This window comes from Carcharhinus amblyrhynchos, chromosome 15, assembly GCF_965287045.1.
Source record: "Carcharhinus amblyrhynchos chromosome 15, sCarAmb.v2.hapA, whole genome shotgun sequence".
In the NCBI taxonomy this organism is placed as follows: domain Eukaryota; kingdom Metazoa; phylum Chordata; class Chondrichthyes; order Carcharhiniformes; family Carcharhinidae; genus Carcharhinus; species Carcharhinus amblyrhynchos.
The window spans coordinates 78084799-78108098 of NC_137338.1; the positions used below are offsets into that span (position 1 = coordinate 78084799).

General features: G+C 52.4%; 1 protein-coding gene across 1 annotated transcript in view; it reads left to right on the plus strand.

The window, feature by feature from the left end:
- Positions 1 to 23300, plus strand: part of plxna3 (plexin A3) — a 108670-nt gene that overhangs the window by 51819 nt on the left and 33551 nt on the right. Inside the window, exons 8-12 of the mRNA XM_080204298.1 lie at positions 944 to 1058; positions 9430 to 9630; positions 17600 to 17696; positions 20334 to 20524; positions 21335 to 21486. Of these exons, the coding sequence (XP_080060424.1) occupies positions 944 to 1058; positions 9430 to 9630; positions 17600 to 17696; positions 20334 to 20524; positions 21335 to 21486 (756 nt within the window). The remainder of the gene's footprint in view (positions 1 to 943; positions 1059 to 9429; positions 9631 to 17599; positions 17697 to 20333; positions 20525 to 21334; positions 21487 to 23300) is intronic.

The window sequence follows — 23300 nt, forward strand, 5'->3', positions numbered from 1 at the left end:
CTCTCACCTTTCACCCCACAGGCCCTGTGGTCACCCTAAGCCCACCCAATGGACTGAATATCTTCGCACTGATTGGTGCGTCTCCCTCTCTCTCTCACACTCCCAGTCTGTCTTTCATTTTGCCCCTCTCTCTCTGCATTTCATTTTGTTTCACTCTGTCTATTGCTCTGTCTTTCTCTCTCTCTCTTCATCTCTCCGTTTCTCAATCTGTTTCCCTGTCTCACTCTGTCTCTCTCTCTCTGTTCCTTTCTCTGCCTCCCTATCTCCATCTGTCTTTCTCCCTCTCATTTTCTCTCTCTGTCTGTCTCCCTTCCTCCTCCCCTCCCCCATTCTGCATCTCTCTCCCTCTCCATAATTCTCCCCATCTTGCCATCTCCTCATCATTCACTCTGTCTCTCTTCTCACCTTCTCTCTCCCTCCTTCTCACTCTATCTCTCTGTTTCTCTCCTTTTCCCATTCTCTTTATCTCTCTGCCCTTCACATTCTGAACACTCCAGGGATCTTATCCCCATTTACGTACCACATGCATCTGTATCTAACCCCATGCTGTACCTGTCCTGGGAGTGTTTGATGGGGACAGTGTAGAGGGAGCTTTACTCTGTATCTAACCCCGTGCTGTACCTGTCCTGGGAGTGTTTGATGGGGACAGTGTAGAGGGAGCTTTACTCTGTATCTAACCCCATGCTGTACCTGTCCTGGGAGTGTTTGATGGGGACAGTGTAGAGGAAGCTTTATTCTGTATCTAACCCTGTGCTGTACCTGCCCTGGGAGTGTTTGATGGGGACAGTATAGAGGGAGCTTTAATCACTGTCTTTACACACTTATCTCACTGTCAGTCTGGACTCCCTGGACTGCAGTCAGTTGTGTGTACATTGTATTAATTCTGAGAGGTTGTTGTTGAATTCTGAGCTGTAACTCCGCTCTCTCTCCCTCTCGCTGTCAGATGTCTGTCCTGTGTCGGAGGACCGTACCCTTGCCACTGGTGCAAATATCGCCACGTCTGCACCCATGATGCAGGGGATTGCTCCTTCCAAGAGGGCCGAGTGAACATGACTGAGGTAAGTGGACCCTCACAGGAAAGGGCCTGGCTTCATCTGAAGTCTATGCTTGTCTGAATCTGGGTGTTTGTGTGTGTGTGCTGGTGTGCGTGTTATTCTGTATTTGTAAATGGCCTCGGGCTCACTGATCTTCATCCCGAACCGCCTCCTGCAGTTGAACAGCCAGCAGACATTGGTGCTGACTTGCAGAGAAAGCAGAGGCCTAATAACCTGCAAGTGTGGAAAGTGACCTTCCCTCCATCGTAAGGTCAGAAGTGGGGATGTTCGCTGATGTCTGCACAATGTTCAGCACCGTTCACCACTCCTCAGATCCTGAAGCAGCCCATGTGCAAATGCAGCAAGACCTGGACAATACCCAGGCTCGGGCTGACAAGTGGCGAGTGACATTCACCCCACACAAGCACCAGGCAATGCCCATCTCCAACAAGAGAGGATCTAACCATCTCCCCTTGGCATTCAATGGCATTCCATCGCTGAATCCCCCCCACTATCAACATCCTGGGGGTTACCATTGACCAGAAACTGAACTGGACCCAGCCACATAAAAACTGTAGCTACCAGAGCAGGTCAGAGGCTGGGAATCATGTGGAGAGTAACTCACCTCCTGACTCCCCCCCCTCAAAGCCTGTCCACCATCTACAAGGCACAAGTCAGGAGTGTGATGGAATACTCTCCCACTCGCCTGGATGAGCACGGCTCCGACAACACTCGAGAAGCTCGACACTATCTGGGACAAAGCAGCCCCCCCCACTCAATCGACACACTAACCACCCACCCTCGACATTCACTCCCTGCACCACCGACACACAGCAGCAGCAGTGTGTACCATCTACAAGATGCACCACAGCGACTCGTCAAGTCCCCTTCAACAGCGCCGCCCAAACCCGCCTTCTCGGGGGGTGGGGGATAAATGCTGGGCCCGGCCAACCACGCTGATATTCCCGAGAATGAATAACTAGGAAAATCAAAACAAGTGGAATCATACTGAAGAAATGGCCAATTGTGCAGAGTTCAAAAACCCCCCTGACCTCCGGCCGACCTTGATAAGGAGTTTGGAGGCTGGGACATGTATGTCTTTTTTTAATTGTTCATTAACAGGATGTGGGTGACATTGACTTGACCCAGCACTTAATACAGGAATACGTTAATACATTCCTACCTTCCTCTGTCATCTCCAGGACATTGAATGGTTGAGAAACTTTCCGGTTTGGATGTCCAGCTCATATGAAACAGCAGGCAAACCCCTGACCTTCGACAGGGTGATAGAGACCGTAGGAACAGGCCTACAGGCCCAAGCAGGCCCCACTGGCATTTTGGCCTCACTTTGAACCTCCTCCTGACTTTCCTCATCTGCTTCTATCATCGTAACCCTTCTATCTGATTGTTCCTCATTTTTATCCAGCTTTCCCTGTTCCCTCTTAACCAGGACATTCGGCCCCTCTACTCCATGCTGGTGTTTCTGCCCCCACACTCACCAGCCTCCTCCCACATCCCCCACTTCATTCCCCCTTCCCCAGATCCTTCTATTCCTTTCTCCCTGTGTGTTTATCCAGCTTCCCTCCCTTAAACACATCAACATAATTCACCTCAACCCACTCCCTGTGGGAGCGACTTCCACACTCTCCTCACTCTCTGGGTGAAGACTTTTCACCTCAATTCCCCACCGTCCTGATTGGATTTATTAGTGAGTGTCTTAGGTTGACATCTTCTTGTTCCGCTCCTTCCTCATGAGAGGGAACATTCCACTCAATCCAAACTTACCATCCGCTTAAAGACCTCCAGAGGCCCCAGCCTATCCAAACCTTTCCTGATTGCGAACTCACACTCTGCTAGCATCCTCCTTGTTGACCTCTGCACCTTCTCCAGTGTCCGGACATTCTGTTTGGAACGTACAGACCAGAGCCGCTCGCAGACTTGAGACAGGGGCGGCACAGCAGTTAGCACTGCTGCCTCACAGAGCCAGAGACCAGATTTAATTCCGGCCTCAGGTCACTGTCTGTGCAGAGTCTGCACATTCTCCCCATATCTGTGTGGATTTCCTTTGAGTGCTCCGGTTCCTCTCACACTGTAAAGATGCGCAGGTTAAGTGGATTGGCCAAGCTAAATTAACCCTCAAGTGTCCAAAGATGTACAGGTTAAGGGGATTGGCCATGCTAAATTGTCCCTTAGTAGAATCGCTACAGTGCAGAAGGAGGTCATTTGGCCCATCAAGTCTGCAGCAACCATAATCCCATTCAGGCGCTATTGCCCCTTAGTATTCAAAGTTGTGCAGGTTAGGTGCATTGGCTGTGCTAAATTGCCTCTTAGTGTCCAACGATATATAGGTTAGATGCATTGGCCATGCTAAATTACTCCTTAATGTCCAAAGATTTGCAGGTTAGGCGCATTGGCCATGCTACATTCCCCTTAGTGTCCAAAGATGTGCAGGTTAGGTGGATTGGCCATGCAAAATTATCCCTTAGTGTCCAAAGATGGGCACAGTAAAATATCTCACAACACCGGGTTAAAGTCCAACAGGTTGATTTGGTAGCATGAGCTTTTGGAGCACTGTTCCTTCAGGTGAGTCACTGGTGTTGTGAGAGTTCTTACAGTGCCTACCCAAGTCCAACACCAGCATCTCCACATCATGTCCAAAGATGTGCAGGTTAGGGGGATTGGCCATGCTAAATTGCCCCTTAATGCCCAAAGACATGTAGGTTAGTTGGATTGGCCATGCTAAATTGGCCCTTAGTGCCCAAAGATGCACAGGTTAGAGGGAATATCGGAATAAATATGTGGGATAACTGGGATAGGGCCTGGGTAAGATATAAGAACGTAAGAAATAGGAGCAGGAGTAGGCCATCTAGCCCTTCGAGCCTGCCCCGCCATTCAATAAGATCATGGGTGATCTGTCGTGGCTCAGTTCCACATTCCCACCCTCTCCCCATAACCCTTAATCCCCTCGCTTATCAAAAACCCATCAATCCGCGACTTAAAAATATTTAGCGAGGCAGCCTCCACCACTTCAACGGGCAGAGAATTCCAGAGATTCACCACCCTTTGAGTGAAGAAGTTCCTCCTCAACTCCGTTCTAAACCGCCCCCCCCCTTTATCTTGAGGCTGTGCCCCCTAGTCCTACTGTCCTTTCTGAGTGGGAAGAGTCTCTCCACCTCTATCCTATCCATCCCATTCATCATCTTATACGTCTCAATGAGATCTCCGCTCATTCTTCTAAACTCTAACGAGTACAAGCCTAGTTTATTCAGCCTCTCCTCATAGCTCAAACCCCTCAACTCCGGTATCAGCCTAGTAAACCTCCTCTGCACTCCCTCCAAGGCCAAAATATCCTTGCGTAAGTGCGGCGACCAAAACTGCACACAGTACTCCAGCTGCGGCCTCACCAATGCCCTATACAGCCGCAGCAAGACCTCCCTACTTCTATATTCAATCCCCCTCGCTATGAAGGCCAGCATCCCATTCGCCTTCCTGACCACCTGCTGCACCTGCAAGCTGGGTTTTTGCGACTCATGCACAAGTCTGTCGGAGATTCAGGTTTGATGAGCTGAACGGCCTCCTTCTGCTGTGTGGGGTTTCTATGATTCTGGGTTCACACTACGCTTAAAATGTTCCAAATCTGTCCCTCTGGAAGAAAAGCCTGGGGCTGGCCTGCCATGTATCCTCGACTTTGCTAACTTGTGGTTCAACATTTGCTATTGTGGGGGATTGGCAAAGGGTCAGCTCAGCTTCTCTCAAAGAAAGATTGCTGCAATGAGGGTTGGAAATCAGAAATCGAGTGACACTTCAGGGTAAGACTGACGGAGCGCCGCACTGTGGGAGGGTCAGTGCTGAGGGAGCACCACACTGTGGGAGGGTCAGTGCTGAGGGAGCACCGCACTGTGGAAGGGTCACTGCTGAGGGAGTGCCGCACTGTGGGAGGGTCAGTGCTGAGGGAGCGCCGCACTGTGGGAGGGTCAGTGCTGAGGGAGCGCCGGACTGTGGGAGGGTCAGTGTTGAGGGAGCGCCGCACTGTGGGAGTGTCAGTGTTGAGGGAGCGCCGCACTGTGGGAGTGTCAGTGCTGAGGGAGCGCCGCACTGTGGGAGTGTCAGTGCTGAGGGAGCGCTGCACTGTGGGAGTGTCAGTGCTGAGGGAGCGCCGCACTGTGGGAGGGTCAGTGCTGAGGGAGCGCTGCACTGTGGGAGTGTCAGTGCTGAGGGAGCGCTGCACTGTGGGAGTGTCAGTGCTGAGGGAGCGCTGCACTGTGGGAGTGTCAGTGCTGAGGGAGCGCCGCACTGTGGGAGGGTCAGTGCTGAGGGAGCGCCGGACTGTCAGAGGGTCAGTGCTGAGGGAGCACCGCAGTGTCAGAGGGTCAGTGCTGAGGGAGCGCTGCACTGTCAGAGGGTCAGTGCTGAGGGAGCGCCGCACTGTGGGAGGGTCAGTGCTGAGGGAGTACCACTCTACTGCGGACAGGGCCTCCACCTCCCTCCCTCCCTCCCTCCCCGCCACCCCTTGGCGTGAGCTGTGGTGGGAAAGTGGCGATTCCTGCGGGATCAGAGCATTCTATATTTAGAAGCAGGAACGGTTCTATCCTGGTGATCCGCAGTCTTGCGGGAAAAGGACTGAAGTCTGGGCTACATCCCTGGTGTCGAAGGGGCCATTGTATGTGTGTGAACATGTGTGTGTGCATTGTTATCAGCTCCTTAGTGCCGAGTTTCCCGAGCCCTTCCTGTTTTCCTCATTCAATTAGTTACAGTAATTAATTAGCAGAGAAGAGGGGGGGTCTCTGTCAGCAACTCGTTTGTCCCCTCACTCACTGGTGACAATCAAAGTCACTCCGTCAGTCGGCACATCCATACCAAACCTCATGAGAAAGACTTGCTCATGAAATTTTCACTAATTCTCTCCCCAGTCTTCGTTAAGTGCCTGTTTTCTTTTGCAGATTTAGCAGTTCCGCACAAGCTATTCTTTCGATCCCTTTGAAGCTAAAAATCTTTCAAACCTTCCAGTTTCCTTCTTTAGCAAAGACAAACACTTTCCTCATCTGTAGGTGCCTTGGACTCACTCAGTTCCCCCCACCATCACCACCACCACCTCGGATTCAAAGACTTGACCCACGTTATTCAGGTCTCACAATTCCCTCCCCCTCCCCTGCCGCACCGCACGCTGAGGGAGTGCCGCACCGTGAGGGTCAGTGCCGCACCGTGAGGGTCAGTGCTGAGGGAGCACCGCACTGTGGGAGGGTCAGTGCTGAGGGAGCGCCGCACCGTGAGGGTCAGTGCTGAGGGAGCGCCGCACTGTGGGAGGGTCAGTGCTGAGGGAGCGCCGCACTGTGGGAGGGTCAGTGCTGAGGGAGCGCCGCACTGTGGGAGGGTCAGTGCTGAGGGAGCGCCGCACTGTGGGAGGGTCAGTGCTGAGGGAGCGCCGCACTGTGGGAGGGTCAGTGCTGAGGGAGCGCCACACTGTGGGAGGGTCAGTGCTGAGGGAGTGCCGCACTGTGGGAGGGTCAGTGCTGAGGGAGTGCCGCACTGTGGGAGGGTCAGTGCTGAGGGAGTGCCGCACTGTGGGAGGGTCAGTGCTGAGGGAGTATCATGGCCTCGGAGATACAGTCTGTCAAGTTGAGACATTAAACCCGAGGCCTCAGTCTGCCCTCACAATGGATAAACAGATCTCATGCGGGGAGGACTGGAGATGTGAAAATTCTACTGTGTGCCCCCAGTCCCAGTATTTACCGCACAAGCCCACAGCACTGTAGTGATCATTGCTCTTGTGGGATCTTGCTGTGCAGCATTTACTGACTAGGTTTGTGAATCTCAATCCAAACCAGATCAGGTTGAGGTGAAGCACCATGCAATGTCCAGGGTTGTTACAAAAATGAAATCATTCCCCTCAGAGACTTTCCACAATTCCCTTTCTCTCTCATGTTCTCCTATCCTCTTTTCCCTTTATTGTCCATCACATGCTCTCTCTGTCTCTCTCTCTCTCTCATTTCTCAATCTCTCACTCCCTCTGTCTATCTCACTCTCTGTCTCTCTCTCTCCTCATCTCTCTCTCTGTCTCTTCTTCTCTCTCTGTCTTCTTTCTGCCTCTCTCTTTCTCTCTCTCTCCACTTGTTCCTCTCTGCCTGTCTCTATCTGTCTGTCTGTCCCTGTTTGTCTCCCCCGTGTTTCTCTCCTCTTCTTTCTCTCTCTATGTCTCTCTTTGTCTCTGTCCTTCTCTCTCTGTCTCTCACTCTCTCTCTCTTTCTGCCTCTCTTTTTCTATGTCTCCTCATTTCTCTCTCTCTGTCTCTCCTCCTCTCTGTCCCTCTTTCTGCCTCCCTCTTTCTGCCTCTCTCTCTCATTTCTCTCTCTGTCTCTCTTTCTGCCTTTCAATTTCTCTCTGTCTCCACTTGTTCGTCTCTGTTTGTCTCTCCTTGTCTATTCCCTGCTGTGTCTCTCTTTGTCTCCCTCTCTCTCTCTCTCTGTCTCTCCCGATCTGTCTGTCTCTCTCTCTGTCTCTCTCTCTCTGTCTCTCTCTCTCTCTGTCTCTTCTCTGTCTCTCTCTCTGTCTCTGTCTCTCTCTCTGTCTCTCTCTCTGTCTCTCTCTCTGTCTCTCTCTCTCTGTCTGTCTGTCTCTCTCTCTCTGTCTGTTTCTCTGTCTCTCTCTCTGTCTCTCTCCCTCTGTCTGTTTCTCTGTCTCTCTCCCTCCTCTCCAGTGTTGGGACAGGTCCCGCAGTTGCTGTTTGCCTGTCGAGTTTATTAAGTGCCTGCAGGAATGATGAGCTGAACTAACGTGGGGTTAGAGAGCAGCAATTGATGGATACTTGAAAATCTCTGCTGGCTTCTCAATGAGCTCATTAATGAGGGCTGACTAAAGTGTCTCTGCTGATCCATTTTTCCCTGTCTGCTGTTTAACATTCGGCCATCCACATAAACAGCTCAAATCTTTCCAAGGATTAAAGGATTCAACAGGGTCAATAAACCTCTTTCCTTCCGTGGGGGGAGAGTCCAGAACCGGCAGTGGGGGAGGTGGGAGGGTGGGGGAATAGAACTTTAATATGAGAGTGGGGTTGTTCAGCAGGGTGTGAGGATACATTTCCCCACACAAAGAGCAGTGGAAATCTCAAAACCTCTCTCTCCCCAAACATTACAGGGGGTCAATTGGACATTTCACCCCAAGATTGATAACTTTTTGTTATGTAAGGAGGATTGAGGGTTATGGAACCAAGGTAAGGGGCTGGAGTTAAGATGTAGCTCAGCCCTGATCTGACTGACTGGTCGGATAAGTTTGAATATGCTGATTGGCCTCCTCCTGTTCCTGTGTAACAGGCTGGAGAGAGGCAGAATGGCCTCCTCCTGTTCTCTGAACCCTTTCCCTCACCACTCTCATCAATCAAATTATTCTCCTCGGTATTTCTACATTTCTCTAGCGCTTTTCCCACAGTGAAACCTCCCCCCGTGAGGCCCTTCACAGCAGCGTCAATCAGACAGAGTCTGACCCTGAATCACATACTGAGATATCAGGGAGAGGCGACCAAAAGCTTGGTCACAGAGATTGGTTTGTATGGAGCATCTTAAAGAAGGAGAGAGAGAGAGACAGAGAGAGACAGACAGATCTGAGTCACTGTGAGAGTGGGGAGGGTGAGGGAGGGAGGGTGGGTGAGAGTCAGTGAGGGTGAGGGGGGAGTGTGAGGATGGGTGAGGAAGGGAGGGAGAGTGTGAGGGTGGGTGAGGGTGAGGCTGAACAAGGGTGAGAGAGACAGACAGACAGAGAGAGAGAGACAGACAGAGAAAGAGAGACAAAGGGAGAGAGGGAAGATGAGGTGGATGTAAAGATTCCATGAGCACTATTTGATGAAGTGTGAGGGATTGGGTGGGGATCCACCCCGGGTCCAATTTTTATCCCTCAGACAACATCATGGAAAATGATCCAGGTCACTGCGAGAGCGGGGAGAGAGGGTGAGGGTCAGTGAGGGTGAAGGGGAAGGGTGGGGGTGAGGGAGGGATGGAGGGAGGGTGAGGAAGGGAGGGTGGGTGAAGGTCAGTGAGAGTGAGGGGGAGGGTGAGGATGGGTGACGGAGGGAGTGAGGGTGAAAGAGGGAGGGTGAGGGAGGGTTAAGGGGAGGGTGGGTGAGGGTCAGTGAGGGGGAGGGTGAGGATGGGTGACGGAGGGAGGGAGAGTGAGTGAGGGTGAAAGAGGGAGGGTTAAGGGGAGGGTGGGTGAAGGTGGGTGGGGAGGGAGGGTAAGGGAGGGTGAAGGAGGGTAAGAGTGAGGGAGGCTGGGAGGGGAGGGAGGGTGAGGCTGAACAAGGGTGAGGGAAGGTGAGAGGGTGAACGAGGCTGGGTGGTTGTAGATATTGTTTGGTCTTCATTATAACCTGCCCCCCTTCTGGGTCTCTCCTTCACCCCCTCTGCAGATGTGCCCACAGATCATGCCGACCAACGAGGTGCTGGTGCCCGTGGGGGTGGTGCGGCCCATCACGCTGCGTGCGCGGAACCTGCCGCAGCCACAGTCCGGCCAACGGAGCTACGAGTGCATCTTCAACGTGCAGAGCCGCGTGCAGCGTGTGCCCGCTGTCCGATTCAACAGCAGCAGCGTACAGTGCCAGAATACCTCGGTAAGACCCCGCGCAGCCTGCTGCCCCGGTCAGTAACCAGGAGGCTAATCCCCACAGCCGGTAACCAGGAGGCTAATCCCCACAGCCGGTAACCAGGAGGCTAATCCCCCCGGCCGGTAACTAGGAGGCTAATCCCCACAGCCGGTAACCAGGAGGCTAATCCCCACAGCCGGTAACTAGGAGGCTAATCCCCACAGCCGGTAACCAGGAGGCTAATCCCCACAGCCGGTAACTAGGAGGCTAATCCCCACAGCCGGTAACCAGGAGGCTAATCCCCACAGCCGGTAACTAGGAGGCTAATCCCCACAGCCGGCAACCAGGAGGCTAATCCCCCTAGCTGGTAACTAGGAGGCTAATCCCCACAGCTGGTAACTAGGAGGCTAATCCCCCCCGGCCGGTAACTAGGAGGCTAATCCCCACAGCTGGTAGCCAGGAGGTTAATCCCCTCCGGCCGGTAACCAGGAGGCTAATCCCCCTAGCCGGTAACCAGGAGGTTAATCCCCACAGCCGGTAACCAGGAGGCTAATCCCCACAGCCGGTAGCCAGGAGGTTAATCCCCACAGCCGGTAACCAGGAGGCTAATCCCCCTAGCCGGTAACCAGGAGGCTAATCCCCACAGCCGGTAACTAGGAGGCTAATCCCCCCGGCCGGTAGCCAGGAGGCTAATCCCCACAGCCGGTAACCAGGAGGCTAATCCCCACAGCCGGTAACCAGGAGGCTAATCCCCACAGCCGGTAACCAGGAGGCTAATCCCCCCGGCCGGTAGCCAGGAGGCTAATCCCCCTAGCCGGTAGCCAGGAGGTTAATCCCCTCTGGCCGGTAACCAGGAGGCTAATCCCCCTAGCCGGTAACCAGGAGGCTAATCCCCCCGGCCGGTAACCAGGAGGCTAATCCCCACAGCTGGTAACCAGGAGGTTAATCCCCTCCGGCCGGTAACCAGGAGGCTGATCCCCCCGGCCGGTAACCAGGAGGCTGATCCCCCCGGCCGGTAACCAGGAGGCTGATCCCCACAGCCGGTAACCAGGAGGCTAATCCCCCCGGCCGGTAACCAGGAGGCTAATCCCCACAGCTGGTAACCAGGAGGTTAATCCCTCCGGCCGGTAACCAGGAGACTAATCCCCCCCGGCCGGTAACCAGGAGGTTAATCCCCCCCGGCCGGTAACCAGGAGGTTAATCCCTCCGGCCGGTAACCAGGAGGTTAATCCCCCCGGCCGGTAACCAGGAGGCTAATCCCCCCGGCCGGTAACCAGGAGGTTAATCCCCCCCGGCCGGTAACCAGGAGGTTAATCCCCCCCGGCCGGTAACCAGGAGGCTAATCCCCCTGGCCGGTAACCAGGAGGCTAATCCCCCCCCAGTAACCAGGAGGCTAATCCCCCCCCAGTAACCAGGAGGCTAATCCCCCCCAGTAACCAGGAGGCTAATCCCCTCGGCCGGTCAGTCACCGCGAGGCTTGCTCCCCAGCCGGACACCAGGAGGCTAATCCTCCCCCACCTGGTCAGTCACTGTACAGCTAATTACTCCTGGTCACCATGAGGGTAACTGCCCCGGTCACCATGGAGCTAACTTCCCCCGGCCAGTCAGTCACCGTGAGGGTAACTCTCCAGGCTGGTCACCGTGAGACTAATGCCCTTTGTCTTGTTTGCTCGCTGAACCAGGGTACCGCTGGCCATGTATTGTCGCTTGGTAATGTGGCCGCCAGCTGCCATCTTGGATTAAACTCGCTGGGGCCAGTTTCCGAGGTGGGTGGTGAAGGGTCAACCCCGTTGCTGTGAGGTCTGGAGTCGTGTGTAGGCCAGACCGGGATAAAGACGGCAGATTTCCTTTCCCCTAAATGGGACATTAGTGTACCAGATGGAGTCTTTAATGATAATTGGATGTTACCCAGACACCATTACCGAGAGTGGATTTTAATTTTCAATTTATCTCACAAACTGAATTTAAAATCCAGCTCCTCCCCACCCCCTCCCAGCTCCCCGGAGTGGGATTTGGACCCCTGTTTCCAATTGCTCACCCAGCCTTCTATATTACTCACCCAGTATTGTCCTGCTGCTATACCTGTCCCACTCACTCCGTCTATCTCTAACACTTTCATTCCTTTGCTTGTACTCTCTATCGCTCCCTTCTCTCCATCTCCCTCTCTCTCTATCACTTCCTTCTCTCCGTCTCTCTCTCTCCCACTCACTCTCTATCGCTCCCTTTTCTTCGTCTCTCTCTCTTTATCGCTCCTCTCTCTCTTTATTGCTCCCTTCTCTCCGTTTTTCTCTCTCTCTCTATCACTCCCTTCTATCCATCTCTCTCTCTCTATCGCCTCTTTCCCTCTGAATCTCACTCACTCTATTTTTCTGTCTCTGTTTTTCTTTCTCCGTCTACTTCTCTTCCTTAGTGTATCACTCCCTGCGTATCTCTCTCTCTTTCTCTCTCTGTCTCTCTCTCTCTCCCTCCCTCCAATTTCCTCTCTGTTGCTCCCTTAGTCTCTCCTGCCGTCTCTGTCTCTTACTCTTGTTCCCTTCGTTTCTCTCTCCCTGTCAGTCCCTTCATCCCCGTCACTCCCTTCATCCCTCTCTCTCTCTCTCACTCCCTCTGTCTCTCCCTCTCTCTCTCCCTCCGTCTCCTTTTATTTCTGTCACTCCCTCCTTCTCTCTCGCTCCCTCCTCTCTCGCTCCCTCCATCTCTCTCACTCCCTCCATCTCTCTCACTCCCTCCATCTCTCTCTCTGTCTGTCACTCCCTCCATCTCTCTCTCTCTCTGTGTCACTACATGTCTCTTTTCCTCTTTCTTTCCGCCTTTCTCCCTTTCTGTCCCTCCATCTGTTTCTTTGTCTCTCGTGCTCTCTTCCCTCTCACTCCCTCCCTTGCCTTCTCTTTGTCACTCTGATTCCATCTCTCTCTCTCTCCCCTTCCTCTCTCTCCCTGTCATTCCCCCAATCTCTCTCCCTCTCATTCACTGTCATTCCAACTCTCGCTTTCTCTTACTTTCTCTCTCTCTCTCACTGCTTCTCTTGACCTCGTTATCCAGTTCCCCCCTTTCCTCTTAAACACACGGACACCGTTCATCTCAACCACTCCCTGTGGGAGCGCCTTCCACATTTCTGCTGGGGCCAAATCAAGGGAGAGCGAAGTTGGGGAGAGGGAGAGAGAAAGAGCAGAAGGCCCAGGGAGAATAGGAGAGAGAGAGACAAAGAGGGAGAGATGGAGATGAAGGGGGTGTGGGAAGAGGCCAGTGTGCAGGGCAGGTACACTGGCACAGAGTGGAGGGGCCGAATGGCCTGCTTCTGGATACTGTCAATTCCTTGTAACAATGCTGGAACAATAATCTTCCCTCAGGTCCCTTTGGCAGCTGTGATTAAATTGGTATAGAGGCCCAGATGGGTTAAAGTTGGGCAGCACAGTGGCACAGTGGTTAGCACTGCTGCCTCACAGCAACACAGGTTTGATTCCCAGCTCGAGTCACCGTCTGTGTGGAGTTTGCACGTTCTCCGTGTGTCTGCGTGGGTTTCTTCTAGGTGCTCCGGTTTCCTTCCACAGTCCGAAAGACGTGCTGGTTATGTGTATTGGCCGTGCTAAATTTGCCCTAGTGTACCCAAACAGGAGCCAGAGTGTGGCGACTGGGGGATTTTCACAGTAACTTTATTGCAATGTTAATGTAAGCCTACTATTAAATAAACTATAATTTTATTTGAAGATGCGAGCCAGACTTGAGGAAAGAGGCAGTCAGAGGGTAGTTGAGGATTTGAGGTGGGGGGGAAGCAGGGCTTGGGGAGGGGGGTTAATGTTGAGATAGCGGTGAGGTCGGGGAGAGGGAAGTCTGTGAGTCTCTCAACCTCTCCGCAAGTGACAATCGTCAGAAGATGCTGTTTGCTCTGGAGAGACCGTCACTGTGGTTATGGTGCCCATGGCAACGAGAGGCCGTCCTGCCGAGGCGGCAGGATCGAGGGAGCAGGAGAGAGCCAGAGGGGGGGAGTCAGAGGCGTCTCCCGCGGCCCTCCGCTCCCGCGCATCTGACAGAGGCATGGATTGGGCACCAGCCCCCTGGGCAATTCGAACATTTCCCCAACCAGCTTCCACTGCACTCGGTGACACTCAGTAACCCTCCTCCTCCGCCCATCCCCGCCTGTCACCCACCATTGCCCCCTCCTTTATTTTCACCAGCTGTTTGACTGCAGCAGGCTTCGCCTTGCCCAGTTTTCAACCCCCCCACCCCACTCCGCCACACCTCTGCTGGGCTATGCAGCAGTCGGCAATCTTGCTGTCATTGACGCTTATATGAGGGAGGTGCGGGGCGGGGGGGGGGGGGGGGAGCGGAAACAGGCCACACTGCCCACCCCTGTCGAATAGCTCGCAGGTGGCCGGAATGGGAGGTGATGCCTCGATAGCGGGAAGTGTCACCTTCAGCAGAGGAAGTGTTGGGAATGGGGAGAGAACAAGCGTTTTGGTCGGGGTTGGGGGGGAACCATAGAAGGTGAAAGCAAGAGAGCATTCTTAGAGGTTTCCCTCATAGACACGGGGAGCAGTTGGCCACGGAGGGTGGGAGAAGGGAGTGATGGGAAATGGAGAAAAGACAGACACAGAGAGCGACGTGGACAGAGAGCGATCCAGAGAGAAAGAGAGCGACCCGAGCGAGAGAGAGAGAGACAAAGAGAGAGAGAGACAGACACACCCACACAGACACACACAGAGTGATAGAGACACAGAGAGAGGGAGAGATGCAGAAAGAGAAAGAGACACAGAGAGAGAGAAAGAGAGACAGAGAGACCAAGAGAAAAAGAGATACGTAGAGGGAGAGAGAGAGAAAGAGACAGACGAAGCAAGGGAGACAGAGGGAGGGAAGTAGAGAGAGAGAGAGCCACAGAGCCACACATACAGACAGAGACAGGCAGAGAGCTCCCCTCCTGTGAGATGTGTGACAGTTGAGCAGGGAGCTGTTAACATTCAGCACCAGTTACTTCAACGCACAGCTTTGAATTGTACCAGGTCAGTGTGTGTCCCTGGAGTCTCTGTGCTGGATAATGGGAATGTCGGGATGCAAAAACACACATATTTATTCATCAGCTGCTCGTTTGTCAAAGGCGTAAAGAGGAAGCTTCCCTGAGGCTTTGCAAACAGCTGCAGAGAGAGAGGAGCCGGCAATGCTCATTCCTGTGGAGTTATTCACATCCCCATCAGCAAAAGTGCTGGCTCAATCACTATCCCTCTCCCTCACACTGTTCCCTCACTCTGTCCCTCCGTCTCTCCCTCACTCTGTCTGTCCCTCTCTCCCTCACTGTCTCCCTCACTGTCTCCCTCACTCTCTCCCTCACTCTCTCCCTCACTCTCTCCCTCACTCTCTCCCTCACTCTCTCCCTCACTCTCTCCCTCACTCTCTCCCTCACCCTCCAACCCATTCTTTGTCGCTCTCGCCGTCCCCCCCCTCCTTCCCCCCTTTCCTTCCCCCTTTCCTTCCCCCTCTCCTTCCCCCCCTCCTTCCCCCTCTCCTTCCCCCCTCCTTTCCCCCTCTCCTTCCCCCCTCTCCTTCCCCCCCTCCTTCCCCCCCTCCTTCCCCCTCTCCTTCATTGAGAGATTGAGTATTAAACCTCCTGGGATGATTCCCTCTTCACTTGAACAGCTGCCTCCCACACCAAAAGGTCAGAGAGAGCAACACTGGGTTCTCCTCAGATGAGTGGCCCTCCCGACTGAAACCACACATCCTAACTTGCTGCCCCAAATCCCACCTCCCCCCTCCCCCAGCTCCTGCACCCTCCGTTACACCGGAGCATTTTCCTCACAGATACTCAGGCCTAGCTGGCTGCTCTGAAGCCTAAGGGCAAAGGTCGCTCCATTGGTCTTTCATGTGACACTATACCTGTTAAGGGCGGTTCATTTAATCACATCTGATCTCCCCGGCTTCCCCCTCAGGCTTCCCAAGGAGCAGGCCCAATTGTTTCCAGAGCTCTTGGTTCCGTGATGTTGCTGGGGTCCGGAGGGGGAAAAGGGAGCATTCAGACTCCACCTGAGCCACAGGGGGTCCCGCAAAGGACGCTTCGTGGAGCAGTCTTGGGGTTTCCTTTCCCCACCATGGGGAGATTCTCATTTAGGTTTTTCAACTCCCTCCCTATCTCTGTAGTCACCAACAACCCTCCGAGATCTCTGCATTCCTCCAATTCTGGCCTCTTGAGCATCCCCCAATTCCCATCATTCCACCATTGGTGGTTGTGCCTTCACCTGCCTGGGGCGCTAAGCTCTGGAATTCCCCCCATAAACCTCTCCACCTCTCCTTCTCTTTCTCTTATTTTCTCACTCTCTCTTTTGCTCTTGATTTCATTCTGAACTCCTCGATTAGATTCCAGTCTGTAACTTACTCCCAGATATCTGTTATTCTATATATAAACCACCCCAAACCCCTCGATTAGATTCCAGTCTGTAACTCACTCCCGGGTATCTGTTATTCTATATATAAACCACCCTGAACCCCTCGATTAGATTCCAGTCTGTAACTCACTCCCGGGTATCTGTTATTCTATATACAAACCACCCCAAACCCCTCGATTAGATTCCAGTCTGTAACTCATTCCCGGGTATCTGTTATTCTATATATAAACCATCCCAAATCCCTCGATTAGATTCCAGTCTGTAACTCACTCCCAGGTATCTGTTATTCTATATATAAACCATCCCAAATCCCTCGATTAGATTCCAGTCTGTAACTCACTCCCGGGTATCTGTTATTCTATATATAAGCCACCCCGAACCCCTCGATTAGATTCCAGTCTGAACTCACTCCCGGGTATCTGTTATTCTAGATATAAACCACCCCGAACCCCTCGATTAGATTCCAGTCTGTAACTCACTCCCGAGTACCTGTTATTCTATATATAAACCACCCCGAACCCCTCGATTAGATTCCAGTCTGTAACTCACTCCCGAGTACCTGTTATTCTATATATAAACCACCCCGAACCCCTCGATTAGATTCCAGTCTGTAACTCACTCCCGGGTATCTGTTATTCTACATATAAACCACCCCAAATCCCTCGATTAGATTCCTGTCTGTAACTCACTCCCGGGTATCTGTTATTCGATATATAAACCATCCTGAACCCCTCGATTGGATTCCAGTCTGTAACTCACTCCTGGGTATCTGTTATTCTATATATAAACCATCCCGAACGCCTCAATTGGATTCCAGTCTGTAACTCACTCCCGGGTATCTGTTATTCTATAGTTAAACCGTCCCGAACCCCTCGATTAGATTGCAGTCAGTAACTCACTCCCAGGTATCTGTTCTTCTATATATAAACCACCCCAAACCCCTCGATTAGATTCCAGTCTGTAACTCACTCCCAGGTATTTGGTATTCTATACATAAACCACCCTGAACCCTCTCTCTCTCTGTCTCTCTCTCTCTCTGTCTCTCTCTCTCTGTCTCTCTCTCTCTCTTTCTCTCTCTCTGTCTCTGTCCTCTCTCTGTCCTCTCTTTGTCCTTCTCTCTGTCCTTCTCTCTGTCCCTCCTTCTGTCCCTCCTTCTCTGTCTCTCTCTCTCTCTGTCTATTTCTCTGTCCCTCACTGACTCTCTGCCTCTCCCTCTCTATCTCTGTCTCTCTCTCCCTCTCTCTGTCTCTCCCTCTGTCCTTCCTCCTCTCTCTTTGTCATCCTCTCTCTGTCACTCCCTGTGTCTCTCTCCATGTCTCTTTCTCTATCTTTCTCTCCCTGTCTCTATCCTTCTCTCCCTTCCTCTCTTGCTCTCTCTCGCTTTCTCTGAGATTCTCTCTGTCCCTCTGTCTCTCTCTCTCTCTTCTCTGTCTCTCTCTCTTCTGTCTCTCTCTGTCATCTCTCTCTCTGCCATCTCTCTATCTCTGTCTCTCTCTATCTTTGTCTCTCTATCTCTGTCTCTCTATCCCTCCGTCTCTATCTCTCTGTCCCTCTCTATGTCCTCTCTCTGCCTCTCTCTCTGTTAAACCCATCAGGAACTCATCTGCTCTGTCTTTTCCCCACAGTATTCCTACGAGGGCGACAATATTGGAGACCTGGCTGTGGATTTCTCTGTTGTCTGGGACGGAGAGTTTGTCATTGATAAACCTGCAAGTGTGAAAGGTACAATCCGCATGCGCTGATATAGCAAGTAAAAAGTCTGACAACACCAGGTTTTAGTCCAACCTATTTATTTGATAATATACTCACAAGCTTTCGGGGTTAGCCCCTTCGTCAGGTGAATGGAGAGTTCTGGCCTCAGACAGAGCATATAAAGCACAGATATAGCAACCCAGCACTGCATTCCCCTGCTCACTGTAACCCAGCACTGCATTCCCCTGCCCACTGTAACCCAGCACTGCATTTCCCTGCCTACTGGATTTCCAAATTTGTCTGCATTTGTCACCCCCATCCTCAATCTCTCCCTTTTTCTCTCTCTTCCTCTCTGTCTGTCTGTCTCTCTCACTGTGTCTCTCTCTCGCTCTGTCTCTTTCTCTCTCACTCTGTCTCTTTCTCTCTTGCTCTGTCTCTTTCTCTCTTGCTCTGTCTCTTTCTCTCTTGCTCTGTCTCTTTCTCTCTTACTCTGTCTCTTTCTCTCTTGCTCTGTCTCTCTCTCTCTCACTGTCTCTCACTCTCACTCTGTCTCTCTCTGCCTCTCTCTCTCTCTCTGCCTGTCTCTTTCTCTCTCTTTTTCTCTCTCTCTCTCACTTTCTCTTTCTCCCTCTCTCTTTCTTTCTCTGTCTCTTTCTCCCCCTGCTGGAGACACCCATTCTCCCGGAGGGATACAGGTCCCTCAGGAGCCACTTAGCTCCCGACAGGCCCCATTATTGTCTGGGAGAGCTTTCCCAGGTTCAACTGATATTTGACTGTGGCGACATCACAGTTCAGACTGACAGTCCCCACACCCACCTCAACCCCTTTACCCCCAGCACAACATTGGAACCTTCCCTCTCAACTGACAGACCAGAGAGACTGACATTTATCTATTAGCTCTGCTGGCCGACTCCAATGTACAAATAACAATCAGTCAAGGTAACCCATGATGGTTCCGTGACCCAACATTGACTCAGTGCTGAGGGAGCGCCGCACTGTGGGAGGGTCAGTGCCGAGGGAGCGCCGCACTGTGGGAGGGTCAGTGCCGAGGGAGCGCCGCACTGTGGGAGGGTCAGTGCCGAGGGAGCGCCGCACTGTGGGAGGGTCAGTGCTGAGGGAGCGCCGCACTGTGGGAGGGTCAGTGCTGAGGGAGCGCCGCATTGTGGGAGGGTCAGTGCCATTGGGGACATTAAATCTGTGGCTTCCTCCCTCAGGGGTATTTAAAAATCCCACGGCAAACTTCATGCAGTTGCCCCTTTAGCCGGCTCCAGGCCTAATGGCAGCCAGGTATGCATTTCTCGCCTGCTTTCAGGAGGCTGCGCCCAATGTGGGGAAGCTTCAGGCCTCAAAAACAGAGAGATTTTTGATCTCCTATCTCTGTTATCTTCTTTTGTGGCGCAGGGATCAGAGTCTGTCTGATTGACACTGCTGTGAAGCATCTCAGGGGACACATGAGGAGTAACCATATTGCTGTGTGTGGGATCTTGCTGTGTTAAGTACAGTCACTGCTCTATCCTGTCAGTTCTTTTAGTGTCCTGGTGTGAAATTGGGCGCTACGACAACCTGCATTTTCCTCGTCCCTTGCCTGTAGGAAGCCACCCCCCACCGCCACCGTACCGCCCCCGCCCCCCCCCCCCCCCCCCCCCCCCCCCCGAGGCATTTCATAGGAGCACGCAGACAGAATTTAACCCTGAGCTACACATGGCGCTATCAGGGTTGGGCGAGAAAAAGCTTGGTCAAAGAGGTTGGATTTAAGGAACATCTTAAAGAAGGAGCCACAAGAGAGTGAGGGAGACACAGAGCGAGGGAGACACAGAGAGGGAGAGAGAGGTGGAGAGGGTTAGGGAAGGAATTCCAGAACTTAGGGCCCCCCCACCCCCCAATGGTGGAGCGATGGGAATCGGGAGATGCTTGAGAGGCCGGAATCGGAGGGTAGTAAGAGGTTACAGAGATGGGAAGAGTCATAGGAGCTGGAGGAGGTTCCAGAGATAGAGAGGGTTGTAGGGGCTGGAGGAGGCTACAGAGATGGGGAGGATTGTAGGGGCTGGAGGAGGTTCCACAGATAGGGAGGGTTGTAGGGGTTGGAGGAGGTTGCAGATGTGGGGAGGGTTGTAGGGGCTGGAGAAGGTGACAGATTCCAGTAGGGGTGTAGGGGCTGGAGGAGGTTACAGAGACAGGGAGGGGTGTAGGGGCTGGAGAAGGTTACAGATTCCGGGAGGGGTGTTGGGGCTGGAGGAGGTGACAGATGTAGGGAGGGTTGTAGGGGCTGGAGAAGGTGACAGATTCCAGTAGGGGTGTAGGGGCTGGAGGAGGTTACAGAGACAGGGAGGGGTGTAGGGGCTGGAGAAGGTTACAGATTCCAGGAGGGGTGTTGGGGCTGGAGGAGGTGACAGATATAGGGAGAGTTGTAGGGGCTGGAGGAGGTTATAGAGACAGGGAGGGGTGTAGGGGCTGGAGAAGGTTATAGAGATAGGGAAGGTTGTAGGGGCTGGAGGAGGTTACAGAGATAGGGAGGGCTGTATGTGCTTGATGTCATTGCAGAGATAGGGGACAAGGCTGTTATTTATCAACAAGGCTGAGGTGGAGTGGGTGGTTCTGGGCATAGTGTGCATAGATAGTGGGTGGCAGTGTTTTGATGATGGAGATCTCTCCTCTCTCTGCCTTCAGCCCTTCTCTATAACTGCTCGGTACAGCGGGAGAGCTGCGGACTCTGTTTGAAGGCAGAGCCCAGGTTTGAGTGTGGATGGTGTGTGCCCGAGCGGAAATGCCGCCTTCGCCAGCACTGTGCCGCGCCCGATTTCAACTGGATGACACCCGGCGGCCGCAACATCAGGTGCACCCATCCACGGGTCACCAAGGTACAGGGCAATACCTTCATTCCTGCTCAGCTTTACTCTGTATCTAACCCTGTGCTGTACCCGTCCTCGGAGTGTTTGATGGGGATGATGTAGAGGGAGCTTTACTCTGTATCTAACCCTGTGCTGTACCTGTCCTGGGAGTGTTTGATGGGGATGATGTAGAGGGAGCTTTACTCTGTATCTAACCCTGTGCTGTACCTGTCCTGGGAGTGTTTGATGGGGGATGGTGTAGAGGGAGCTTTACTCTGTATCTAACCCTGTGCTGTATCCGTCCTCGGAGTGTTTGATGGGGATGGTGTAGAGGGAGCTTTACTGTGTATCTAACCCTGTGCTGTACCCGTCCTCGGAGTGTTTGATGGGGATGATGTAGAGGGAGCTTTACTCTGTATCTAACCCTGTGCTGTACCTGTCCTGGGAGTGTTTGATGGGGGACAGTGTAGAGGGAGCTTTACTCTGTATCTAACCCCGTGCTGTACCTGTCCTGGGAGTGTTTGATGGGGGACAGTGTAGAGGGAGCTTTACTCTGTATCTAACCCCGTGCTGTACCTGTCCTGGGAGTGTTTGATGGAGACAGTGTAGAGGGAGCTTTACTGTGTATCTAACCCCGTGCTGTACCTGTCCTGGGAGTGTTTGATGGGGACAGTGTAGAGGGAGCTTTACTCTGTATCTAACCCCGTGCTGTACCTGTCCTGGGAATGTTTGATGGGGACAGTGTAGAGGGAGCTTTACTCTGTATCTAACCCTGTGCTGTACCTGTCCTGGGGGTATATGAGACTGGCGAATGTTTGAATTTTGGTTCCTATGTTACAGTTCCACCCAGTTACTGGTCCGAAGGAAGGCGGGACAAGGGTTACGATCCATGGTGATAATCTGGGTCTGCGCTTCCAGGAAATTGCTTACGGAGTCCGGATTGCTGGGGTGAAATGCAGCCCAATTTCCAGCGAATACATCAGTGCTGAACGGTGAGTGTGCATGGCGGGCGATTCACTCCAATGCAGCGTGTGAGATCTGGAAGGCACTGCCGAAAAGGTGGTGGGGCAGATTCACTCTTAGTAACGGGAAGTTCGATATATGGTTCAAGGGAAAAATTTATAGGAACAGGAGATCAGAATTAATTGGCATTTTCTCCCAGAGCCAACAGGGACTCGACATTCTGAATGCCTCTTCCTGTGCAAAATCATTCTTAGCATCTCTGGACATAGTCCCTATTTATTCAGCACGGTAATAGTCTCTGTACACAGTCCCTGCTTATTCAGCAGGGTAAGGATCTCTGTACACAGTCCCTGCTTATTCAGCAGGGTAAGGATCTCTGTACACAGTCTCTGTTTATTCAGCAGGGTAAGGATCTCTGTACACAGCCCCTATTTATTCAGCAGGGTAAGGATCTCTGTACACAGCCCCTATTTATTCAGCAGGGTAAGGATCTCTGTACACAGTCTCTGTTTATTCAGCAGGGTAAGGATCTCCGTACACAGCTCCTATTTATTCAGCAGGGTAAGGATCTCTGTACACAGCCCCTATTTATTCAGCAGGGTAAGGATCTCCTGATGAAGGAACAGTGTTCCGAAAGCTAGTGGCGTTTACTACCAAATCAACCTGTTGGACTTTAACCTGGTGTTGTAAGACTTCTTACTGTGTTTACCCTAGTCCAACGCCGGCATCTCCACTTTGTGATCCTTACCATGCCGAATGAACACGAGCAGTTATAGAGAAGGGCTGAAGGCAGAGAGAGGAGAGATTTCCGTCATCAAAACACTGCCACCCACTATCTATGCACACTTTGCCCAGAACCACCCGCTCTACCTCAGTCTTATTGATAAATAACAGCCTTGTCCCCTATCTCTGCAATGACATCAAGCACATACAGCCCTCCCTATCTCTGTAACCTCCTCCAGCCCCTACACCCCTCCCTATCTCTGAAACCTCCTCCAGCCCCTACGTACAGAGATCCTTACCCTGCTGAATAAACAGCGACTGTGTCTAGAAATCCTTACCCTGCTGAATAAACAGAGACTGGGTACAGAGATCCTTACCCTGCTGAATAAACAGAGACTGTGTACAGAGATCCTTACCCTGCTGAATGAACAGAGACTGTGTACAGAGATCCTTACCCTGCTGAATAAACAGCGACTGTGTCCAGAAATCCTTACCCTGCTGAATAAACAGACACCGTGTACAGTGATCCTTACCCTGCTGAATAAACAGGGGCAGTGTACAGTGATCCTTACCCTGCTGAATAAACAGAGACTATGTACAGAGATCCTTACCCTGCTGAATAAACAGAAATTGTGTACAGTAATCCTTTCCCTGATATGATTGCAAACAGAGCACATAAAGGCACACACAGTTTATAGAATTCTGATTAGAATGCGAGGCTTTACAGCTAATCTGCTATTCAAGTCTTAAAGGTGCAGACAATGTGAGTGGAGAGAGCGTTAAGCACAGGTTAAAGATATGTGAATTGTCTCCAGACAGGACAGTGAGTGAGATGTTGCAAGTTCAGGCAAGTCATGGCGATTACAGATAGTGCGATATGAATTCAGGGTCCCGGTTGAGGCCATCCTCGTGTGTGGAACTTGGCTATCAGTTTCTGCTCAGCGACTCTGTGCTGTCGTGTGTCGTGAAGGCTGCCTTGGAGAACATTTACCCGAAGATCAGAGGCCGAATGCCCGTGACCGCTGAAGTGTTTGCCAACAGGAAGGGAACAGTCTTGCTTGGTGATTGTCGAACGGTGTTCATTCATCCATTGTCATAGCGTCTGCATGGTCTCCCCAGT